A 22,913-nucleotide genomic window follows, 5' to 3' on the forward strand; every position below is an offset into this window, starting at 1 on the left:
TTCTTCATTATTTCTGCTCTCTCTTATAGCCTCAGTGTCTTCTGGCTTATTTTCTTCTGCCTAAAACAGAACACTTCACCAAACCGCCCCTCCAGTTTGTGCCCTCTTGTAGGCATCGCGTCCTTCAACTGAAGCGTCTCTAGAGACGGTTCTTGTGGTCTCCTCTACATCTCCCTTTAGGGACTCTCTGTAGTCTGATTGATTTCGTTAATCCACCCAGAGTGCCCAGGAGGTGGGTGAGCTTGTGGCCACCATGGATGGATACATTTTAGCTCTAATGTTGCGTTTTTTTTTTTTTTTTTTTTTTGGGTGTGTGAATATTTGAGTTTGTTCTTCCCGTGGAACTGTTCCTCCTCGGCTTCCTTTGGTACCATCATGTCTTAGCTTCCTGCCTCCTTTCTGACTGCCTTCTCCCCGTGTTTTAAACGAGCATCTGTTCCTTCTTTCACCCCTGTAGTTAGTGGTCTATCCTAGGATGCCATTTGATCATCCTGCCTTCTTTCTCTGAAAGATGCTCTTCCTCACATCGGTGTCACCCACATCCTTGTGCATTCACTCCCTGAGCTGATGGCTTCCAAATTAACACCTCTCCAGAGCTAAGGATCTGACCATCCAACTGTGACCTGGATTTTTCTTCTCCAATATAGCATAGGCTTCAGGTACATATATCAAGTTCAGTGTGCCCAGACGCACAAATTATCCTCTTTCTCAAAATTGTCCTTCCTCTTGAATGCCAGGTCCTAGACATCCTTGGGGCTCACTTTCCTTCTTCTCTATTTGGTGATAAAGTCTGGTTATTATCTGGTTTTCCCAAATAGCTCTGAAGTCCATCCTGTCCTCTTCATGTTTCCTCTTCTCATCTGAGTGTTCAATGTCCCTGGAAAGAACTGGCACAGTGGCTTTCTGACTGATTTTCCTTCCTTTAAACTGGCTGCCGTTGGTCCCTTCTAGTCTGCACCCTCCCCTAGAGTGATCTTTCCCAGTGCATAAATCTGTGCATCTTGGCATCCTGAAGCTGCAGTCTCTGATGTGTCACCCTGGGAATGAGGCATTTGGCCTCAGTTCAGACTTTTGCATGATTACAAGGTGCTCATTATCTGGTCCCCACAGCCTTTATAACCCTCACTCTTACTCCAGCAACTTCATGCTCTGTACCTGGCAAACCACTCTCCTTTCTGGAACACCCTGAGATTTCATGCCTTTGTGTATGCTCTTTTCTCTGTTTGGGATGCCTTACTTCAACCCTTATTCCTTTTTTACCTATTGTACTCTCTGTGGTCAAAATACCCATCTGTCCATCCGTCCGTCCATCCATCCATCCATCCATCCATTCATCCAAATATTTATGAGTAGCTGCTCTTTGCAGGTACTGCTGTTCTTGTTACATGACCAGCCCTGCCCCTACGCCTACTCCAGATGAACCAAGCATTTCCTCCTCCTTTTAATATGATTGTACCTTTTAAAAAAATTTGTCTTGATTCTTGCCACAATTTATTTATTTATTTATTGGTGGTTGTTTACGTATGTTTCCCTACACTGCTGGTGAGCTCAAGAGATGGAATGTGTCTTCATTCAGTTTGTACCCTGATCCTTAGCATAGAATCTGACACCCGGGCACAGCCATATTTGATGGTAGCGTAGTTCTCAAACCCTGCCGGTTTCCACTGTGGAATGATGTAGGAGCAGAAGCATAGGTGATGGTCTTTAGGGGGAAGTCCAACCCCCTACTCCCAAGTCTTTGCATGTATCTCACCATCAGGGAGAGCCCCATGTCCTAGGAAGTCTTCATGCAGCCTCTTTCCTTTGTTCTGCCTCCACCATCATGCAGAAATAGGGGTGGGGGTGGGGGTGGTGAGATTGGAACCATGAAGAGGACACCATAAACTGCCATCAAGATTTCAGGTTATCTTCAGGATTGTTAAGTGAACCTTTGGTTCCATTTCATCTCTTTTTGAGGAAGGTGAGTGGAGGGGAGGGGAAGGATTCTAAGAGAGGAGACATGTATTTGGCCTCAGTATTTGGAGGAACAGGTTTTTGAAAGCTTAAGTATTCCATAATTTCGTTATTCCCAAGATGTGAATAGTAAGCCTTAGAAGAAGCTATAAAATCTTAATCTGAGAAGCACAAAAATGAGTTGGCCTTCAATATCAAATATTGATTGAAAGATGATCTTCCTCACATTGGTGTCACCCACGTCCTTGTTCATTCACTCCCTGAGCTGATGGCTTCCAAATGAACACCTCTCCAGAGCTAAAATGAGTTGGCCTTCAATATCAAATAATGAAATGTGGGAAAGTAGACTTAGGACTCCTAAAACACATTAAAGCTGTAGAAAGTGCACAGCAAAACCCTGACACAGTAGCCACTTGGAAGGATCCTGGGGTTGGTGCCACATGCTACAATCTGTTGGAAACATGCTATTTTCTAATAACTGAAAAAAATATACAGTGTGGACATGGTTTTCATCATTGGATGCAAAAGTTATGGTAGTTCTATCTGAGAATCAAGCTACTTGTGTGAGCATCAGATGAATGACCTCTTAGTCCCACTGCTTCTCAGGCATTTGTTCATTGCTGCTGCTGACTTTCACCATTGGCAGAAAATATCTAAAGCTTAGGATCACAGCCACCTGATGGTGCTGCAGAAAGCTTGAGGGAGGCTGGATTGAGGCTTCATATGACAAGGGTATCAGAGATGCACATTGATATTTGTCAGATCTTTTAATAATAGTTGTAGAGAATGCCTAGGACCAAGCTCTGGGGATCCCCTGAGTAAGCAAGGGAACAGGACTCTGACTTCTTGGAGTCACCATTGTCTTTTCCTTTTGTCAGGCGTGACAGGAGACAGCCTCTCTTTGGAGGCCTCTTTCCCAGTCCTCTTGGCAGCACTTGCTAATTGAAACCCAAGCATCTACTTCATCTTGATCCCTGGTTACCACCTCACTTTCCAGAAAAGTTTTCTTTATAACTTGGTGAAAATAATCAGGTGGGACCATAGCATTGCCCTCTACCTACCTGCATGGAACTGGGTCCAGTTCCTGTTTATCCTGGAATTTCTAGATCGGGTTGACTATTTCCCCTAAAAATTGGGAACCTCTGAAATATACACACACACATGCACGTGCACACATACACACACACACACACGCATGCACGCACACTCATATATATATTTTTTCTCAAACTTTATTCTGTAGGATGCATTTTAATGATCTCTTTATCTTTTTTTTTCCCCCAGAAGGTAAGAGGGGCATCTGGTGGAGCTTTGCCAAAAAGGAGGAATTCCAAGATTTTTTTAGGTAATGTAAATCATTGTCAGCAGTTTCCTCAGATTTCCTCTGTGTGTATGTGTGTGCGTGTGCATGTCTGAATTACAGTAATTATAGGTTCTTTATTGTTCTACAATATAAGGATGACAGGCTCAAATTAAATCAAGAGGCTCTGACTCCACTTTGCATTTACCTGGTGGTGATGGTTGCTTTGGCACCCTTAGTTGGCTCTAGTGCTTTGAAGTGATTATGTTTATAGTGACTAGAGTCACTTGAGAACCTAGCTCTGGTCTCTCTTTTCATTGACTTGGAAGAAGAGCCAGTTTTTCTTTTTTTAAAAAAAAATTAGCCTGGGCTGGGGATGTGGCTCAAGTGGTAGCGCGCTCACCTGGTATGCGTGCCGCCCGGGGTTCGATCCTCAGCACCACATACAAACAAAGATGTTGTGTCCGCCAAAAACTAAAAAATAAATATTAAAAATTTCTCTCTCTCTCTCTCTCTCTCTCTCTCTCTCAAAAAAAAAAAAAATAGCCAAACTGCAAGTTTTTGGATTTCAGCAGTTTGTCCATTAATGTCCCTTTTTGATTACACAACCCAGTCCAGGATCCCACTTTGTATTTAATTTTCATGTGTCCATCACCTTTTCCAATCTGTGATAGTTCCTCAGGCTTTCTTTGTCTTTAATAATTGTGACACTTTTGAAGACTATTTCAGTTATTTTGTAGATTTTGCCTCACTTTGGGTTTGTTTGATGTTTTATCATGAAAAGTCTGAAGTTATGTATTCCTGGGGAAATTTCCACAAAAGAAATGTGTCCCTCTCAGTGCATGCTATCAGGAGGTACATGACGTTGGTATGGCTTCATGCTGGTGATGTTGAACTTGATCACTTGTTAAGGTTGTGTCTACAGGGTTTCTCACTGTGAACTTATAATGTAATTAATAAATACCTTGTGGATCCTTTGAGACTAAACTAATGTCATACTTTCTTAGAGTTTTTAAAAAATTGATTTTACCATCTATGAGTGGATCTTGCTTGTAATAATTATTACGGGGTATTTGTCTAATGGTGGTATTTTAATTTCCCTAATTCAAGAACAGTCAGTTTTGCTTATGTTGACTTCTATATCATAAAACTGTGGTCATATTTCATATTAGGCTTCTGATATAGTTTCCTCAGGAGAAAAAAATGATTCGATGTTTGACCAACCAGTTTACATCTCTTATTTGAAAGAAATCTCAAAATTGCTTGAATAGTATGATTTCATTTTGGTAAACAAAACAAAACAATTAAACAAACAAAAAATATATATAGTGTATATATGTATATGTGTACATATATGTATGTTTGTATGCATGCATGTATGCATATGATTGTCTTTGTATGTACATATGTGTATATATACACACACCCATATATAAATATATAAATGGGAGACTGGAAGAATGTACTCTAAATTGTGAACAGTAGCTCCTTCCTGGTGATAAAATGATTCTGATTTTTTAATTTGTATTTAAACTTTTCCATAACAAATATATGTTATCATTGCAGTGAAGTCTCATGCATTATTTGATAAGTAGACTCACTGAAACAGTCATGGAGCTGAGTTTCCTTCCTGGTTTGATTCTCAGTTACTCTGTGCTAGGCCCAGTTTTGCTGTCTTCTCTCCTGCTTTCCAGCTCTGGGTTTTCTTTAGAAGGCTTATTTGCCGTTGCTTTTTCCACCCTGGTCAGTCTTTCCCATTTCTTAATGTGCCCCAATCAACCAACAACCCAAACCAGCCTTGCTGAAATGATTGAATGCATTGTGATGCTCTGGTTTTTATTTAGTCTTTTGGTTCCTTCCACTGATACATAGTTAATGTGAAATCTGAATTAAATGACATCAGTATGAACTTCTTGAAGGTAGAAATAATTTAACATTTTGACATACTGTTGCTACATATTTATTTATTTTTGGTTGAATGAAGTTAGCAAAACTCTTAGCCTTTATTTAAACTTTGTGTCTTTTACTGAAGAGACTTTGAAGTTGCTTTTTTTTTTTTTAGTAATTATTTTGATATAGAGGAAATTGTCAAGTCACTATTTAAAAAATTTATTTAACCAATTTAACCAAATAGAGGAAAGGGACCAGGGGGAGGAAAGAAGGGAAGGAAACAGGGGGTTCCTGGAAATGAAATTGACCAAATTATATTTTATATTGTGTGCATGTATTTTTATATGATGATGTAAAAATGAATCCCACCATTATGTATAGTTGTGATATACCAATAAAAATTAATTAAAACTTAAAGGTAAGCTCTGAGTTTTTGTACTTTACACTCCATGGGCCCCTTTGATTGTTACCCATCATTTCATTTCGATAGGACTTTTCTTACTAGCCACTCTGTTCAATCAACATTCTGTGACTCAGAAGACTACAGGATATATCTGAAACTCAAAGCCCAGCCTGAGTGTTCTGTTTGGACTATGTTCATTTTTAAAAAATTTAAACTGGAATGGCATTAGCTCTCTGGGGCTTTCCCTAGACCCCATTTCTCCCTCTTGTTTTACTCTCAAGTGTATTTACGTTAGTGCCTCCATCTGTGTAAGATCTTAGTGTTGCAGGCTTTGAGTGACAGTTTTCTCCACCACTGCTTCTCATGTTCCAGGAGCAAGCATTTTTCTCTTTTCACACTAATCACAGCTCTTGAGTTCAAGTAGATATATCCTGTAGTGGTAGGTCCTATTAGGATTATTTCCAGTTTATGTAACAGAAAGCTTTAGATATTGGCAACTTTAAATAAGATTCGTGCTTATTTCTCTCATGTGAAAGATATTGGGAAGCAGTTAAGTACAGGATAATGGGATGGCCACGTGTTCATTAAGGATCTTGATTTTCTGTATATTTCTGCTTTATCCTCCCATCTTGGCCTGTGACTTCCAACCTCATGGTCATTTGGCCCAAAGTCGGTTTAGGGACTCCAACCATCTCCTTCCCATTTGGAAAGCAAAAAAGAGGAAGGGGGAAGGAAAAGAAAAAAAATGTAATTTTCCAGTGTAATTACCTGCTTTTTGTCTGACTTTTCAAAGATCCCCACGTGGAGTACACCTCTCTGATCAGAACTTGGTCACACCCTGCTGCAGAAGAGACTAGAAAATAAAGTCTACTAACTGCTTCACTGAGTGAAGTTGGGGGTTCTTACTAAACAGAAAAGGGAGCACAGGTAGTAGGAGGCAGCTAGTAGCTTCTGCCATACACATTTCCTTTTTTGAAAGGGACATTAGGGTCATCTCTTTATAGAGGGGAAAAGAACTCAGACCTGTTTGGCAATTTCTTTTCATTTCTTTGACTGGGAAGCACCATCTCACTAGTTCTGAAATGTAGTTGTTGGGATACCCTGCCTTCCCCTTCATAAAGCAGACGTAGATGGCCAATGCTTTATTTTGGATTGAAGATTTTTTTTTTTTCCTCCCCTTCCATTCCCCTGATGATTGTGTGAATAATTCCTTTTCCAGTGACTCAACAGTGACATTATAAATCACTGTTTGATTACAGCCTTTAATAATGATTTTGTCAGGGAGGTTGAGGCCTTTAGCTGGTACTGAACAGCTGGCCCGAGCCTCCTGCGTGTCATCCGCCTCTCAGTGGACAAGTCATCCTTCCTCTGAAACACTTTGATATCCATTCAAGTGAAATGACCTCATCTCCAGGCTTTGTTGGTAATTTGTTCTTTAATCAACAACTATGATTATGGGTAATGTCAAAATCATTTTGAATTCTATACTATTTTGCATTGAGCATTTAAAAATATTTTCTGAACACCTAACCTATGGTTCCCAAACTGTGCTCTGAGGCACCCTAAGATGCTGCAGTGAACTCACAGGAATATTTTAAATATTTGAGGGTACAGAGATGATCAAACCTGCATGAACTAACCTTGATATTGTTTTACTGTTAGTTTTATCCTGTATTCCTTCCAGTGACTTCATCTCTCTGAAAATTCGAGTGTTTTTTTTTTTTTTTCCTTTAAGTTAGTTGTTTCTATGGCAAAAGACCAGGACCTTATCAAGATCAACGTGGAGGGGTGGCAGTGTCCAGTCTGATTCAAGGAGAAGTTGTGCAGTTCACCTGGTGCACACATCTCATTAGTAAGGAATGGTGGTTAAGAATGAGGGAAAACAGTTTCTTCCAATATGTGTGGATTAAGTTTTCAAGTGACTACTAAGTGATACCATAAATACTTAGTTTTCTGGACCTAACTACTAAATGAACAGAATGATCAGGTATTTCATTTGGCTTAGGTCCCCCCATGAAAAAACTGTTGGGTAATTTTTCATTAATGTTTTTAGATACCATTAGGTGGTCTTTTAGGAAGATAACTTGCAACAACATGAGAGTTTGTGATTTTCAGAAGTTAACTGACATAAAACTAGAGTGTTTTATGAGAAAGAAGGAAGGAGGCAGGGACTTAAGGGAGTCCAGGATCTTCAAAGAAATATCCTGGGGCTTACATTATGATTCTGGCCTAAATGTTCATACATCTGTATATACTGTATATATAACTCTATCTCTATCTATCTCCACACACACACACATATGTATTTGTACATACACATGTAGCAAAAAAGCTACAAATGTGTGAATAACTGGAAATGCATTTAAAATACCATCTCATTGGTATGCCATAAAAATAGTGTTCAATACTCATATTTTTGTTGAATCTCCTTTGCCAGTTTTCATGAATAGGAGTAAATGAGTTAAGTTCCTCTGCGTTCGAAGAGTGGAGCATTGAAGAGCTACCACCAAACCTCAGAGAGCTCAAATTCCACTTTTTGATTTAGTTATGGCATTCATACTCAATGAGAAACAAGTTGAAAACAGAAAATTTGAGAAAAATTCTGGGATTGGGCCTGTTCAGACCACTCATCCAAGCTTTTGGGACCAGAAGGTGTAAATAACTCCATTTACCATTTCCTTCTGGAATGGGTCAAAGGAGGAGTTGTGTTTTCAAGGGGCTTTTCCCTCATGCCCTCTTCAAAGGTAAATAGATTTTGCAGCCACAGGACAGATTGTTCACCTCCAGCACATAAGATGAAGTCAGCGTGGTCAAGCCGAGATGGCTCTGCAAGAGGAATTGGAGCCTTGGATTTATTTTGTACTGCCCAGGCTTCTGGGAGAGAAGGGTGTAGTCCCAGCCTTTTCTCCCAGGGACCTGGGAGATTATTAAAGTAGAATTGGGAAGAAGTTTAGCTTTGCTTTGTTTTAACTTAGAGAAAGAGCTCTTCTAGGTATTGCCAGTAATAGCCACAGTGGAAAGTAGGGAGCCCCAGTCCTGTGGGTCCCCACAGTATGGTTACTCTGTAGGTTCTTCAATTAGATATTATTTGCATTGCGAGACTTGATTTAAAGAAATATGTAAATTTTAGATCATACTTGGGGCTCTGGAGCACATATGTTCAGAAAGCCTTAGATTTGTTTCTTAAAATCAGCGTGTAGGTCACCTCTGCTAAGGCTTTTCCCTACTTAAGATGTTTGGGAAAGATCATGAGCCCCTTCCATTCTATTGAATTAGAAGTACAAGTAAATTATAAACTAAGTGTAAAGAAGTACAACGAAGTTCTGCTTTCTTACGTGCTTGTCTTGCTGCTTCTTGTCATTGGCTGTTCCTGGACACACAGGAGCAGCCAATGAGAACAGCAGCACAACACCTCCTTGGATGTCCTTGCTTTGCTGTCATCTGTCCTGAGCACACTAGTGATCTTGGCTTCCTGAAGTCTCCTTTTATGAATGTGTGCTGAGTGCATGGTGTGTGTGGGGGCACTGTGCAGAATTTGGGGATATGGGAGGTGAATACGACTTGTTCCCTCTCTGAGCTCATAATTGAGAAGCATTTAAAGATCTACCTTCTCCACACTTAGATCATCTGAAAGATCCCCACACAATGCCATGGTTTTCCTGAAACTTCTTTCAGGATTACTTCTGAGCTGGTGCAGCTAAAGGGAGGGGAGGCATTTTGGATGGTGTTAACTGTTGGGAATGTGGAGAGGGTAATGAAGATGTGATGCTGGTGATTATCTGTGAGTCTCATTAGATCCTATTAGCTGCCTTAAGACCTTATCTTGCTTAATGCTGTTAATCTTATGCAGTAGATAATATTATCTATAGCTTACTCATGAGGAAAATGAACTTGGAAAAAACTCACTGGGGGTGACAGAGTTAGTAAATGTTAGAACAGGATTTCTTTTGGACTTTGTTTGCTTATTCAGACCATGTAAGATATGAATTAGCATTCGTGAATATGTTTTCTTTGGAAAAGGGACAAATATTATCTTATATGAATCCAAACTGTATATGAACACAAGATTTGCACTTTGGAAAATGTGGTATATATACACAATAGAATATTATTCAGCATTAAAGGAGAATAAAATTGTGGCGTTTGCATGTAAATGGATGGAATTGGAGAATATAAAGCTAAGTGAAGTTAGCCAATCCCCAAAAACCAAATGCTGAGTGTTTTCTCTGATTTAAGTATGGTGACTCATAATGGGGTTGCGGGGGTGGACATGGGAGGATTAGCTGAACTCTAGATAGGTCAAAGGTGAGGGAGGGGAAGGGAGGGGACATGGGGTAGGAAAGATGGTGGAATGAGATGGACATCATTACCCTAAGTAAATGTAAGAAGACACGAATGGTGTGACTCTATTTTGTGTACAACCAAAAGTATGAAAAATTGGGCTCTATATATGTAATATGAATTGTAATGCATTCTGCTGTCATATACACACATATGTGTGTGTATATATATATAATAAATTAAAATAAATAATAAATTAAAATAAAAAAGAGATTTGTCCTTGGTTATTTAAAATGGTTACATGTGCAAAAACAAAGAATATTTTAAGAGCAAAGTTCACCCACTCAATATTTTCATTGGTGCAGGCTTCTTTCCAATTTTTATCTATGAACATAATATAAAGTCTGGAGAGTGAAGATGAATTTTTAGTGTTAACATAGCAAAAACAGTTCCATGTTTCTGCATAGTCTAAATAACTGTCATTTAAATAATATTCTGTTGAGTTGAATGTCATTTTTGTTGAACATTTTAGGTTCCAGAGTTTTTTTTTATAGATATAGATAGTGGGACATTCAAATTTTTATAGTACATACAATGCCTTTTTGTTTGAATTATTTGCTTAAATAAATGCCTTTCATTCCTTTTTAAGCTAATAGAATCTTTAAAATCATCTTTTATTAAATTAACCTTTCATGGCTATCTAGCCATGTTGTTTGGTTCTTCATTTTGTAGTTTCTGATTCTTACTATTTAGAATCTTTTATTGAAATGTTTGGATTGTCTTTTCTCTATATCTTATTTCTTACTTACACCTGCCCTACCTTTGAGAATTCCAGAGCAGAGGTAAGATTTGCTAGGTTTTTGGTTAAAGGTATACAAGATAATAACAGGATCTGGATCCTTTGGGTCTCAGGCAACTTTCAGAGTCTAGTCAGGTGACTTTCTTCTATCTACAGTGCCTGTGTTTCTCCATGTGTTTGTGTACCTGTTCCTGTGTGAATTTGTGCGTGTGAGTGGCATATAGTTCAATTTTCCTTTTTGTCACCATAGTTCCAAACTTAGAAATATACAAACATGATCTGGGATGCTGGCATCCCCATGAACGTGAGACTGAAGTGTCCCTGTAAATATTGTGACAGGACGTTTCCTTGAGACTTCATCTAACCTTTACCAGAGATTAACCAAGCAAAGAGGTGATGACTTAAGAGATAATAGGCTGGAGAAGCTCATCTTTCCTACTGAGAATTCTCTGCAGCTCAAGGGCAACAGGACTGCTCACATGACAGGGTTTCCCCAGCTGGTTTACTCTGCAAGATCTCATGACCATTAGAGGAAGGGAATGGGCACAGGGGAGAGACAGAGATAGGTGAGAGAGAGAATGAAAGGGAGATTTTGTTTTTAAATAATAGCTGCCATTCATCGATGACCCATTGTGTGCCAGGTCTCTTTTCTACAATTTCTCATTTACTTCTTACCTAAATGGTGTGAGATAAGTGTTATTATCTCCAGCTGCAAATGAGGAAACTAAACAGATACAGAGTTTGTGACTTGCCCCAAGTAACATGAAGTTTTGGGACCAGCACTGAATCTAGGTTTACCAGTTCTCAAACCCATGCACTTTCTTCTATATGATAGCCCATTCCTGTGAAATCAGCTATCAGGTATCCCCAAAATCATATTTAGAAATATATTCCTTTAAAAATCGTTTAAGAATTCTGGATCTAGGGCTGGGGATGTGGCTCAAGCGGTAGCGCTCTCGCCTGGCATGCGTGCTGCCCGGGTTTGATCCTCAGCACCACGTACCAACAAAGATGTTGTGTCCGCCAAAATCTAAAAGAATAAATATTAAAAAAAAGAATTCTGTATCTAGCTTATATGTTTGTTCTGCTAGACTTTGTGATATGACTCAGTCTTCTTTGTACATCTGTCACTGGTAAATAAATATTCATGACTAAGGGAAGATGGCAGGACCTGTTATTCCTGGTTTGGGGTAGACAGACGGTCATGTCCGAGTTGGAAATTGTAAATGTCACATCTTTGGTATGGCATCCTCTATTGTGTTCTGGCTTTCCCAGTGTGTGCTGCCTCACTTTTTATTCTTTGTTTTTGTTTTCTCCTCAGATCTAGATACTGATGACGATTTAAATAGCGACGATTATGAATATGAAGATGAAGCCAAACTTGTTATATTCCCAGACCACTATGAAATAGCACTACCAAATATTGAGGAGTTACCAGCCCTGGTCAGTGAGTGTGCACGGCTGCTAGCTAGATGCGCGTGACTCTGTCAGGTGTGTGTGTGTGTGCCATGTGTGTGTGTGTATGTGTGTGTGTGTGTGTGTGTGTGTGTGTGTGTGTGGGATGGGGGCAGGGAAGGTGAGAGCATGAACAGGGGCCTATTGCTTCTCCTCTGTGACAGGGTCTCGTGGGGTTGTGGTTCGGTACTGCTGAGCCTCTTACTTCCAGTGCTGGTGGGCTTCATTGCTCCCCAGGCCAGCCTCCTCCAGGGTGGTCTGGCCTCCTTGTCAATCTGTTGCTTGATTTGCAAAGTGTGCCCTTCTCATGTGCACAGACTGCTGGAGGGGGACCATCTTCTGATCAGAAGGATGACAGTATTTTTAATTGGGCTTCTCATGTTGTCTTTCCATGTAAGATTTTGTTTGGGCAAACTAAAAGTGTGTCACTGTAGAATGACAGCAACACGGTTATGAAAAAAAACCAGACCCTCAAAAATCCCAGGTGTGCGGGAGCTCTGGGGAAGTTCAGCTCTGCTCCTGTGAAGACCATTTATATCTTTATCAATGAGCTTTTCCCATCCCCTTCCCTTCTCTTTTCTTCCTTTTCCTTCTGTAAGAATCCAGTTTTGTGAAGGGATTCTGAACCACTTGAAGCTGGGGCTGGTGGCGGTGATGGGGGATGCCATGATGTTTTCCTTTGCTTCTGGAATCTTCCAAGAGGGCACAGAGTTCTTATGGGGACCCTACATGTTTTTCCTGCTCTTTCCTCATTTCCTGTGTTGCCTCCAGCACTTCACCCTCCTTCCTTTTTCCATTTCCTCCCCCGCCCCCGTTTTTTTTTTTTTTTCCTGTTTTCAACTCTGAGCACACCTTGACCTCTCAGGGTTCTGCCACAGATGGCAGGGGGCTCTGAGTGAGTCAAGTTTAGACATGCCAGTTCACCCCCCCCCCCCCCCCCCCCCCGCCTTTCTTCAAACTCTGCCAGAACCAAAGTCAGGTCTTTAGGTCCCACCATCTTCTGGACGTTACGTGACTATAGCCATCTGCTCATTTGCTGCTGCCAAGAGGAGACCTTTGTGCTTAGGGTTTCCAAGTTACCAGGGACCAGGTTTCTACCACTTAACCTCTTTCCCCTGATCTAATTTATATCTAAATGTGTGACCATCCAAATGAGAAATTTGTGTATTTATCTATCGTAGCCCTTCTACTTATTAAATGGAACATACCCTTTTCCATTCCAAGTGTCCAGTACTTAGTGAAGCATGCAGAATTAAATTACCTTTGCTTTCTCAGGTTCCCCATGTTGACTCATGTGACTGTTAGCAAGGATAAGATATATTAGTGGACAAAATGGTCTTACTTTATCCCATTACCTGAAATGATACATTAAGGCTATGCCCTTCTTTGATAGAACTCTTGTTTCTGCTGTTGGAAACGAAGCAGCATATTGTGAATAAATATCATGAGAAATTATTTTTCTCTCAATCACTCATCATGAAGTATGTGAAAAAAGTAAATAAAAAACTTCTTAATCATCTCTGTATTCAGAGTATAATTTGAACTATGAATATTCTTATTTAAAAGGCAAGTGCCACAAAAATCTGAATCCATAAGATATATCATAATTTTTAATAGAGTATCTTTTAAAATACTTTAACATGAAAAAATTTATTACTTAAATACTTTAAGAATGGGGGAAAAAAGAATTATTTGGAAGTGGTTGAGTAGTAAGATTGAATAACAAATCAGGATTTATCTGATGGTAACCAAGAGGATTTAACTACACAAAAGACACTAGTTACTATATTTTCTTATCATGCTTTTTCTGTATTTTTTGGTATTTGAAGATTCTCACTTGAAAATTTATTTATTTATATATAGTACCAGGGTTTGAACCCAGGGGCACTTAACTACTGAGCCACATCCTCAGCCCTTTTTTCATTTTTAATTTTGAGACAGGGTCCTGCCAAGTTACTTAGGGCCTCGCTAAGTTGCTGAGACCTGTCTAGAACTTGCAATCCTCCAATGTCAGCCTCCCAAGTTGCTGCTGGGATTACAGGTGTGCACCCCTGTACTTCACTCTTTTTAAAAAAGTCGTTGGTCTCAAAAATACCCAAGAAATGACTCTTTCTTTATCTCTTGAGTGTCTCAGCCCAGAACAATTTCATTTGAGAGAGTTATTCTGTAGATTCTATCAGAAAGTGAAGCCACTTCTGGGTGGCACAGGGTTCACAGAGGCAACATTGTGGGCTCAGCTGGGGCCTTGCAGTCTGGAATTCAGTGTCTTCATTTCCCACCTCAGGAACCTGAGCAGCGAATGCTGTGCTGGTAGTTTAACAGCAGGCTCCTGTGGGAAACAGACCTGCCTGTGGTGTGAGATGATTCCCTCAGTGTCCACTCCTTCCATGGCCGATTTCAGGCTAACATCGTGACATCACAGAATGCAGTTTGCAGAGAGGTGCAGTAGCAGACTGTTTTTACAATTCCCACTATTCAGCTAAAGTAGATGTAAGTAACCTTAAGAACATGTAGATGGTAGATACAGTAAGATGTCTAGAAAGTGAGGAGTTTTTGAAGTGAGGAGTTATGTGCTACCTTTTAAAGATATTTTATGTATGTTTATATATAATTTAATTTTTAATAAGGTTGTGTTTAGCAACCATCTTGCAAAGATTTCTTAATTTTTTTTTCTTTTTTGGTACATATAAATGTAAAAATTGTACATATTAATGGGATATCATGTGAAGTTTTCAATACATGTATATACTTAATGATGTTTAAATAAGATTAAACATTCTGCTCTTGAAACATTTGTCATCTCTTTATGGTGAAAACATTTAGAATCCTTTTTTAAAATTATTTATTTTTTAGTTGTAGGTAGACACACCATATTTTTATTTCATTTTTATGTGGTGCTGAGGATTGAACCCAGTGCTTCATGTGTGCTAGGTGAGCACTCTACCACTGAGCCACAACCTCAGCCCCTGAAATCCTTTTTTAAAGCTTTTGAAAATATATAGTATAGAGCTGTTATCTGTTATCTCAATACTGCTCTTATCTAACTGTAACAGTTCCCATTGGTCAATCTTTCCCCAACCCTTCCTCTCCTCTACCCTTCCCAGCCTCTGGTAACCACCATTCTTTTTTTTTTTTTTTTTAAAGACAAAACTTCCATTTATTTATTTACTTATTTATGTATTTATGTTTGCCAAGGATTTGGCTGATCCTGTTGATATTCAGGGAAGCGGCGGCATTCAGAAGCTTGCTTTGTCTATATTAGTGAAATCTTTGAATTGCTCTGGTCTATCCAGCGTGCAAACTGGCAAGCCGGGACTACCTTACCAAAGTCATTTTGGCATCTTGGAATCTTCAGGAGGCCACTATCATTCTGTCCTTGAGAATGAAATTGCTAAGAAAGATTCCATTCAGAATGGAATCTAGCGAGACGATGTTTCTGGACTGATGAGACGATCTAATTTACCTCAAGATTATGCGAAACATAAAGTGTGTTTTATTTATTATTTTTTTGGAAGTTTTTTTTTCTTTTTTTTAATTGGTTGTTCAAAACATTACAAAGCTCTTGACATATCATATTTCATACATAAGCTTCGAGTGAGTTATGAACTCCCATTTTTACCCCAAACACAGATTGCAAAATCATATCAGTTACACATCCACATTTTTACATAATGCCATACTAGTAACTGTTGTATTCTGCTACCTTTCCTATCCTCTACTATCCCCCCTCTGCTCCCCTCCCATCTTCTCTATCTACCCCATCTACTGTAAAAGCTGGGAATGGAACCACCATTTGACCCAGCTATTGCCCTTCTCGGACTATTCCCTGAAGACCTTAAAAGAGCGTACTACAGGGATACTGCCACATCAATGTTCATAGCAGCACAATTCATAATAGCTAGACTGTGGAAACAACCCAGATGCCCTTCAATGGATGAATGGATTAAAAAATGTGGCATCTATACACCATGGAGTATTACGCAGCACTAAAAAATGACAAAATCATGGAATTCGCAGGGAAATGGATGGCACTAGAGCAGATTATGCTTAGTGAAGCTAGCCAATCCCTAAAAAACAAATACCAAATGTCTTCTTTGCTATAATGAGAGCAACTAAGAATAGAGCAGGGAGGAAGAGCAGGAAGAAAAGATTAACATTAAACAGAGACATGAAGGGGGAGGGAAAGGGAGAGAAAAGGGGAATTGCATGGAAATGGAGGGAGATCCTCATTGTTATACAAAACTACATATAAGAGGCTGTGAGGGGAATGGGAAAATAAACAAGGAGAGAAATAAATTACAGTAGATGGTAACCACCATTCTACTCTCAACTTCTGTGTGATCAACTTATTTTTATATTTCATATATGAGTGAGCTCCTGGGACACTTGTCTTTCTGGGCCTGGTTTATTTCACTTAACAGAATGACCTCTAGTTCCATCCATGTTGCAAATGACAGGATCTCTCTCTCTCTCTCTCTCTCTCTCTTTAAATGACTGAGTAGTATTCGTTGTGTGTATATACCATATTTTCTCTGTCCATTCATGAATTGATGAACACTTAGGTTGTTTCCATTTCTTGGCTGTTGTGAAGAGTCCTGCAATAAGCATGGGAGCGTGAAATTTCGTAAAATTGAACCATCAACTCCCATGAGCCAGCTCAAGTGAGTTCTAATGTACCACTGCACTTGAGGCTTACGAGACTTGGGATAGAGCCAAGGTCTCCTCACTTCACTCCAGATAACAAATCCAAGGAAAAAGTAATTCACAGAGTGATTATAGAATGATTGATCCTGACCTTCAGCTATTCATAAAAAGGGCCTGTAAATGATTCTTTTTTTTTTTGATGACATTTTAAAAACACTAGATCAGTAGTTTATAAAAGTGGTTCAGAAGTCTAAGGGAATTTTGTTGGATGTCACCAGAAAGGATATTCAAAGAAAAGGGAAGATTTATATTTGAATCTTCTTTAATATCACTGTACATTGCAAACTAGAGCACTAAAGACGATCTAATGGGGAATGAAAATCCAGAGGAGGACAGAGCAATGATCCATGTAGTTGGTGAAACAAATAAGGGGCTTATATCAATCAGATCAGACTACAAAGATGAGGTGCTGTGGCCAGAGTACTGAGGGGGCCTAGAAGGGACTCAGCACTGGGAAAATCTGGAAGAGGCTTTTAGATACTCAGCCATGTGTTTCACAGGCATCTCTGGAAGGTGGTGGGAGGTGAATTTGGATAATTGAAAGGAAAGACTAATTATGTATAGCCATTGTGGTGAGAGATAAATGAAAGCTTCTCTTTTTTTAAAAAGAGAATGTCTGCTTGTTCTGTAATAGATTCCTAGACTTTTTTTTTTTTTGGTACTGGGAATTGAATCTAGGGGTGCTTTACCACTGAGCTGCCTCCCCAGTCCTTTTAATTTTTTTTTTTTAATATATTTTGAGTCAGTGTCTTGCTAAATTCCTGAGGCTGGCCTTGAACGTGCGATCCTCTTGCCTCAGTCTCCCGAATTGCTCAGCTAGATTCCCAGACTTCTGAGGGCTGGGACCTCTGTCTTGTTCCTGTCTATACCTGGCCCTGTGTCATCACTGGGTAGGGTTAAATGTCACCCTGGAGAATTCACTCTAGCGAAGGATAGGATCTCATTTTCAGAGCCGATCACTCTGACAGCTGGGTAGAAAAGAGGGAATAGAGTGTAAGAAAAGAGAAACCTAGGCTGCTGTGTAGCCATCTGTGTGAGCCATGCTGGTGTCTGAAACTGGGAGGGGATGGCCAAAATGGAGAAGAGGTAGATGTCAAATGTATTGCTCCTGGAGGATTTGTAGGAGTTGCTCAGGGCCTGGGTGGTGGTGGGGTGACAGCTGAGAAACTTTTTTTGTTTTTTACTTGGTCCTAGGTTTGGTTGTCAGTGCTACTCTGGAGGAAATGGTCAGCTAATTGTGCAGAAAGTTAGTAATATAGAATGCAAATTTTATTTTCAACATTTAAAAAAAATAATTCATTCACTTTTATTCCTTATCCATTGCCATTATCTAATTTTAGAGTATTTTTATTGCTCCCCCAAAGACCCCACTTCCCTTAACCATCACCCTCTAAACTACCCTACTAGCCTATGGAGATCACTAATCTATTTTCTGTCTCTATAGATTTATCTATTCTAGATATATTAATGGAATAAAAAATATATTATTCCTTATGATTGTCTTTCTGTCATTTGCATATATTTTCAAGATTTATCCATGTTATAGCCCATATCAGTAGTTTGTTTCCTTTTATTGCTAAATAATATTCCATTCTATGAACACATTACCTTTTATTTTATATTATCTTTATCACAGATACTTATTTGGGTTGTTTCCATTTTCTTATAAAATAGGCTGCTATGAACATTTGCTTACAAGTGTTTGTGTGGTCACAGATTGACATATCTCTTGGGTATAACCCTAGTTGTAAAATGGTTGGGTTCTGTGGTAACTCTATTTAATCGTTTGGGGAACTTACTGTTTTCTAAGGTGCTTGTACCATTTTACCTTCTCATCAGAATATAAGTTTTTAAAGACATTTAGAAATAATTTGTTGTATTAAGCAAGTAGCAAATGTTATTGCAGGCAAGTGACCAGGATGAATTATGTTTGGGGGAAGGCAGAGAATCTATCTTCCTCTTCTCTGGGTCAGTTGGTGCCAAGCAGGACATCACACATTTGCTCATGATGTGGACTGGTCTGGCACAAATATATCTAGGCATGTCCTGTCCAGGGTCACATTTGCACCAGATTAAGAAATGGAGCCACACTGCATACATTCCATTCAAGTGCCCTTGACTGCATGCCATTGTGTGATGAGTTGAGGATATTGGATATGATGGTGTATACTTGTTAGGAGGAAAACACCACTTGGGTAAATCCTGAGCATTCCTGTACCTAATTTCATCCTTGTAAATTCTTCCATCTCATACTTTTTACCCTGCTTGCTAAGTGGTTGGAATTGTTCAATTTGACCTCTGAGCTTGAGCTTACAAACTGCATTTGGTTCCTTGCTACCTTGTGTCATTGCTAATACTCCCATTTGTAGGCCAGGGATGAAAACCTGGTTAGGTCCAGGGGAAAATGTAGGGAACCAGGGTCTCACCCTTGTGGTAAATGTGTTGTTTGAATTTTCTTCAGTTAAGCTGTATTTATTAATGGGCTTTTAGGTTTACTTTCCAGCAGTTGCTATTCTCACAAAATGTTTTTATTTGTTACATCTGGGTTTGTCTTTTAGGTGACAATTGCCTGCGATGCAGTTCTTAGCTCAAAATCTCCATACAGAAAGCAGGACCCAGACACATGGGAAAATGAGTTGCCAGTATCTAAATATGCCAATAACCTCACCCAGTTGGACAATGGTGTCAGGATTCCTCCAAGGTAAGAGCCAAATATAAGCAATTAGCAAATAGCCAATTAGCCCCTAACAGTGGCCAAAGGAACATTTGCTTTTCTACCTCTTTTCTTGATCAGCAGTTACATATTTTCTTACCAAATGCCTTTTATTAAAAGGAGCTCAAAACTTCTCTGTAAAATAGCTTATAGGTTTGCAGTAGCTATAGAATGTACCCAGGCCATCCCCTAAACCCTCACCTGCACTAAAACTGCCAGTTGCAAAAACCTGCAGTTCTTGGCTTGAGGGTTGTCTCCTCCTGCTGAAGCCAGCTGGGCCCTCCATGGAGCAGTCATAAATGCCAGAGTCAAAGCTCCTTCCTCTTATCCTGGAACAGCCCTCAACCAGTGGTTGTGGAATGGGTGGATAAATACCTAGCCTCCTGCCATTCCAGGTGAGAAAACTGTCTCCTGTAGTTCTCCAGCTGGCCTAAGCCCCAGTTGCCCATGGTGGTCACCTGCTCATCAACACACCCTATATGGCTTCCTGCCCTTTCCTGTCTGCCTTCCCCATTCCCACGTAAGCCACTTGCATTTAAGTTTTTGTCTCAGAGTTTGTTCTGCAGCAGTCTTTGGTTGTCACATTTTGGTGGAACTACTCTTGGGGCTGCATTGGCATCTCCTTTACTGGGTGCTGGTGTGTTTACAGAGGCAGATCCTGGAGGAAACGGCAGGTGGTCCTTGGTTGGACCCTGATTTTACTGTATTCCATTCTGTGTGGTGTTAGGAAAGGAGTGTCACTTCTGAGTCTCAGTTTCTTCCTTTGTAGCAGTGGGGATAGTAAAACGGTGCTAAACAGCATTTACTAGAATTCAGTAAGTCTTTCCGTAAGTTACCTGGCACATAGCTGATATTTCCCATTCCATTTCTTTTCTCATTAATTTAGATTTGCAGTGTAGTAGGATGTGCTAGTCAACTTTCCATTGTTATAACAAATACCTGAGATACCTGGGATAAATCAACTTAGTAAGAGAAAAAGTTTGTTTTGGCTCACAGTTTTGGAGGCTTCAACCTATGATCAGTTGGTTCTGTGGCTTTTGGACCAGTGGTGAGGCAGCACAATGTGGTGGGAGCTCCTGTTGGAGCAGGCTGCTCACTTCATGATAGGATGCAGAGAGAGAGGAAGAGGAGGAGCCAGGGTTCTGATAGCTTCTTTAAAGGCAGTCTCCAATGACCAGAAAACCTCCTCCTGGTAGTGCCAAGCTGGGGACCAAGCCTTTAATGCATGGGCCTTTGGTGGACACTCCAGATCCAGACTCTTCTATAAGGTTTTGTTTAAACCAGTTTTACTCTAGTTTTAAACTAGAATTGCTGTTCTAATAGTAGATTCAGTTATGCATGTTCCTGGTTCCTGCTTCAGTCCTCTTAGCCAAGAGATAAACAGAAGGATATAACAATAGCAATTAGTTTAAACTAGTTTAACTCTAGTAGTTAATGCTTTAGAAGTTAGCCATTTATATACACAGACCCTTAATGTTTGCAACTTGTTCAAGGTCCACTGTCCAGCACATGGGAATTTTGAGAAAATGACCTTCCCTTCTACCCCTCATGCTGTGTGTTGGTTTTCTAAAGTCAAAGAATCATCTCGGAGACGCTAGGAGGAGCTGGCCCACGTCTGGGAGGCAGGCAGGGTGCAGCGTGGTCCTGCTGCTCTGCGAGGGGTAAAGATAATGTTTGGAGGGGAGAAGGTGAGGAGGCATCAGTCTCTGTTACCACAGAGCATTTCTTCTGACCTGCCAGCTTGAGACGCTGTTTTTCTTAGATGTTAGTATTTTTGTTGTGCTCCGGCTGTTCTGACTGCTCTATGTCACTACTTTCCAGTGGTTGGAAGTGTGCCAGGTGTGACCTGCGGGAGAACCTCTGGTTGAATCTGACTGACGGCTCTGTCCTGTGTGGGAAGTGGTTCTTCGACAGCTCTGGGGGTAATGGACATGCGCTGGAGCATTATAGAGACATGGGCTACCCTCTAGCCGTGAAGCTGGGAACCATCACTCCCGATGGGGCAGGTGAGTATGCCTTTTCCAAATCTGGGAACACGTAGTGGCTTTTTAGATTTAACCCATCCTTTTATCCCCATGGTGGGTGTAGGCTCTGAACTCTGAACTGCTGTGAAGTCTTGAACAAGTTTCTAATCCTTCTGATTCCCTGTCTGGAGAATAGCAATGGCACCTCTCTCATGTTTATGGATGAGAATAAGGCATTTAGCCCCGTGCACATACTAAAGCTTGAAAAAAAAAAAAAAACGTTAGCTGCTATTGTTATATCCTTCTGTTTATCTCTCAGCCAAGAGGACAGAAGCAGGAATGAGGATTTTGAAGTGAACATGCGTAATTAAACCCACTATTAGAACAGTAGGAGAAAGTCCTCGAATTCATTATGGGGATTAGTACCATTTTAGGAACAAATGGGTTAATTATGGAGAAGATGAGTTTTAACAAATTCTCTTTGTTAAGAGTCCCTGAAATCGCCTGGCAGTGATGGTGTTCGCGTTCTTTGAAGGATTAGGATGGCTTCCTACTTGGACTGTCAGCTTTAGAATCAGTTGTTTCTTTTTGCTCTCATGCAGCCTGTCCTAAAGTGTTGGCTTTTGGCCATGATTCTATAGTTAATTCCTCCTACCATTTTATGATGGAGATGGGAAATAATTTCAGGTCCAGATGAGAAACTTAGATATTGAGCAGAAGCTATGAGAAGGGAGGGTACTGGGAAGGGAGGGGGAATGAGATGGATCTTATGTGTACGTATGAAGTATGAATGTGACAGAGAATCCCACCGTTAGGTATAATTATAATGTCCAAATAAGAAAAAAGAACCCATCATCTAATCATTCTTCAAAATGCAGGTCTATACCAGTACCCACCCCAACCTTCTCCATCTTCCCAGCTCTCTTGAGTCTCTCTTTTGCCTCTGTGTTTTATGGTAAGACCATGTTTTTAGAAGAAATATAAGAACATCTGTCTTCCCTCTTCTTGGTTATCGTTCTGTGATCGAATTAGCTTGCCTCAGAGTTAATTGATCAAGATCTTTCACTCAGTCTGGAACACTTCACACCAACCATTAAATGGGTTTAGTTTGTCATTTTGGAAAATTTTTTCTTTTTTTTTGCAGGGGAGTGAGTACTGGGGATTGAACTCAGGGCACTCGACCACTGAGCCACATCCCCAGCTCTATTCTGTATTTTATTTAGAGACAGGATCTCACTGAGTTGCTTAGTGCCTCACTTTTGCTGAGGCTGGCTTTGAGCTCTCAATCCTCCAGCCCCAGCCTCCTGAGCTACTGGGATTACAGGTGTGTGCCTTCAAGCCCAGCTGGAAAATTTTTCTTGCTCCCAAATTTCATGGAATTCTTTTAATTCATTATTGTTTTTGGACAGGTGTAGTTCTTTTTATATTAATGTATAAGACTGATTTTCTAG

The 22,913-nt window shown here is 40.1% G+C and overlaps 1 protein-coding gene across 1 annotated transcript in view; it reads left to right on the plus strand.

The window, feature by feature from the left end:
- Positions 1 to 22,913, plus strand: part of USP13 (ubiquitin specific peptidase 13) — a 204,795-nt gene that overhangs the window by 125,812 nt on the left and 56,070 nt on the right. The window contains exons 3-6 of the mRNA XM_081301232.1: positions 3,238 to 3,298; positions 11,948 to 12,069; positions 19,344 to 19,486; positions 21,320 to 21,504. Of these exons, the coding sequence (XP_081157358.1) occupies positions 3,238 to 3,298; positions 11,948 to 12,069; positions 19,344 to 19,486; positions 21,320 to 21,504 (511 nt within the window). The remainder of the gene's footprint in view (positions 1 to 3,237; positions 3,299 to 11,947; positions 12,070 to 19,343; positions 19,487 to 21,319; positions 21,505 to 22,913) is intronic.

This window comes from Spermophilus citellus (assembly GCF_964194105.1).
Source record: "Spermophilus citellus genome assembly, chromosome: 7".
Lineage (NCBI taxonomy): Eukaryota > Metazoa > Chordata > Mammalia > Rodentia > Sciuridae > Spermophilus > Spermophilus citellus.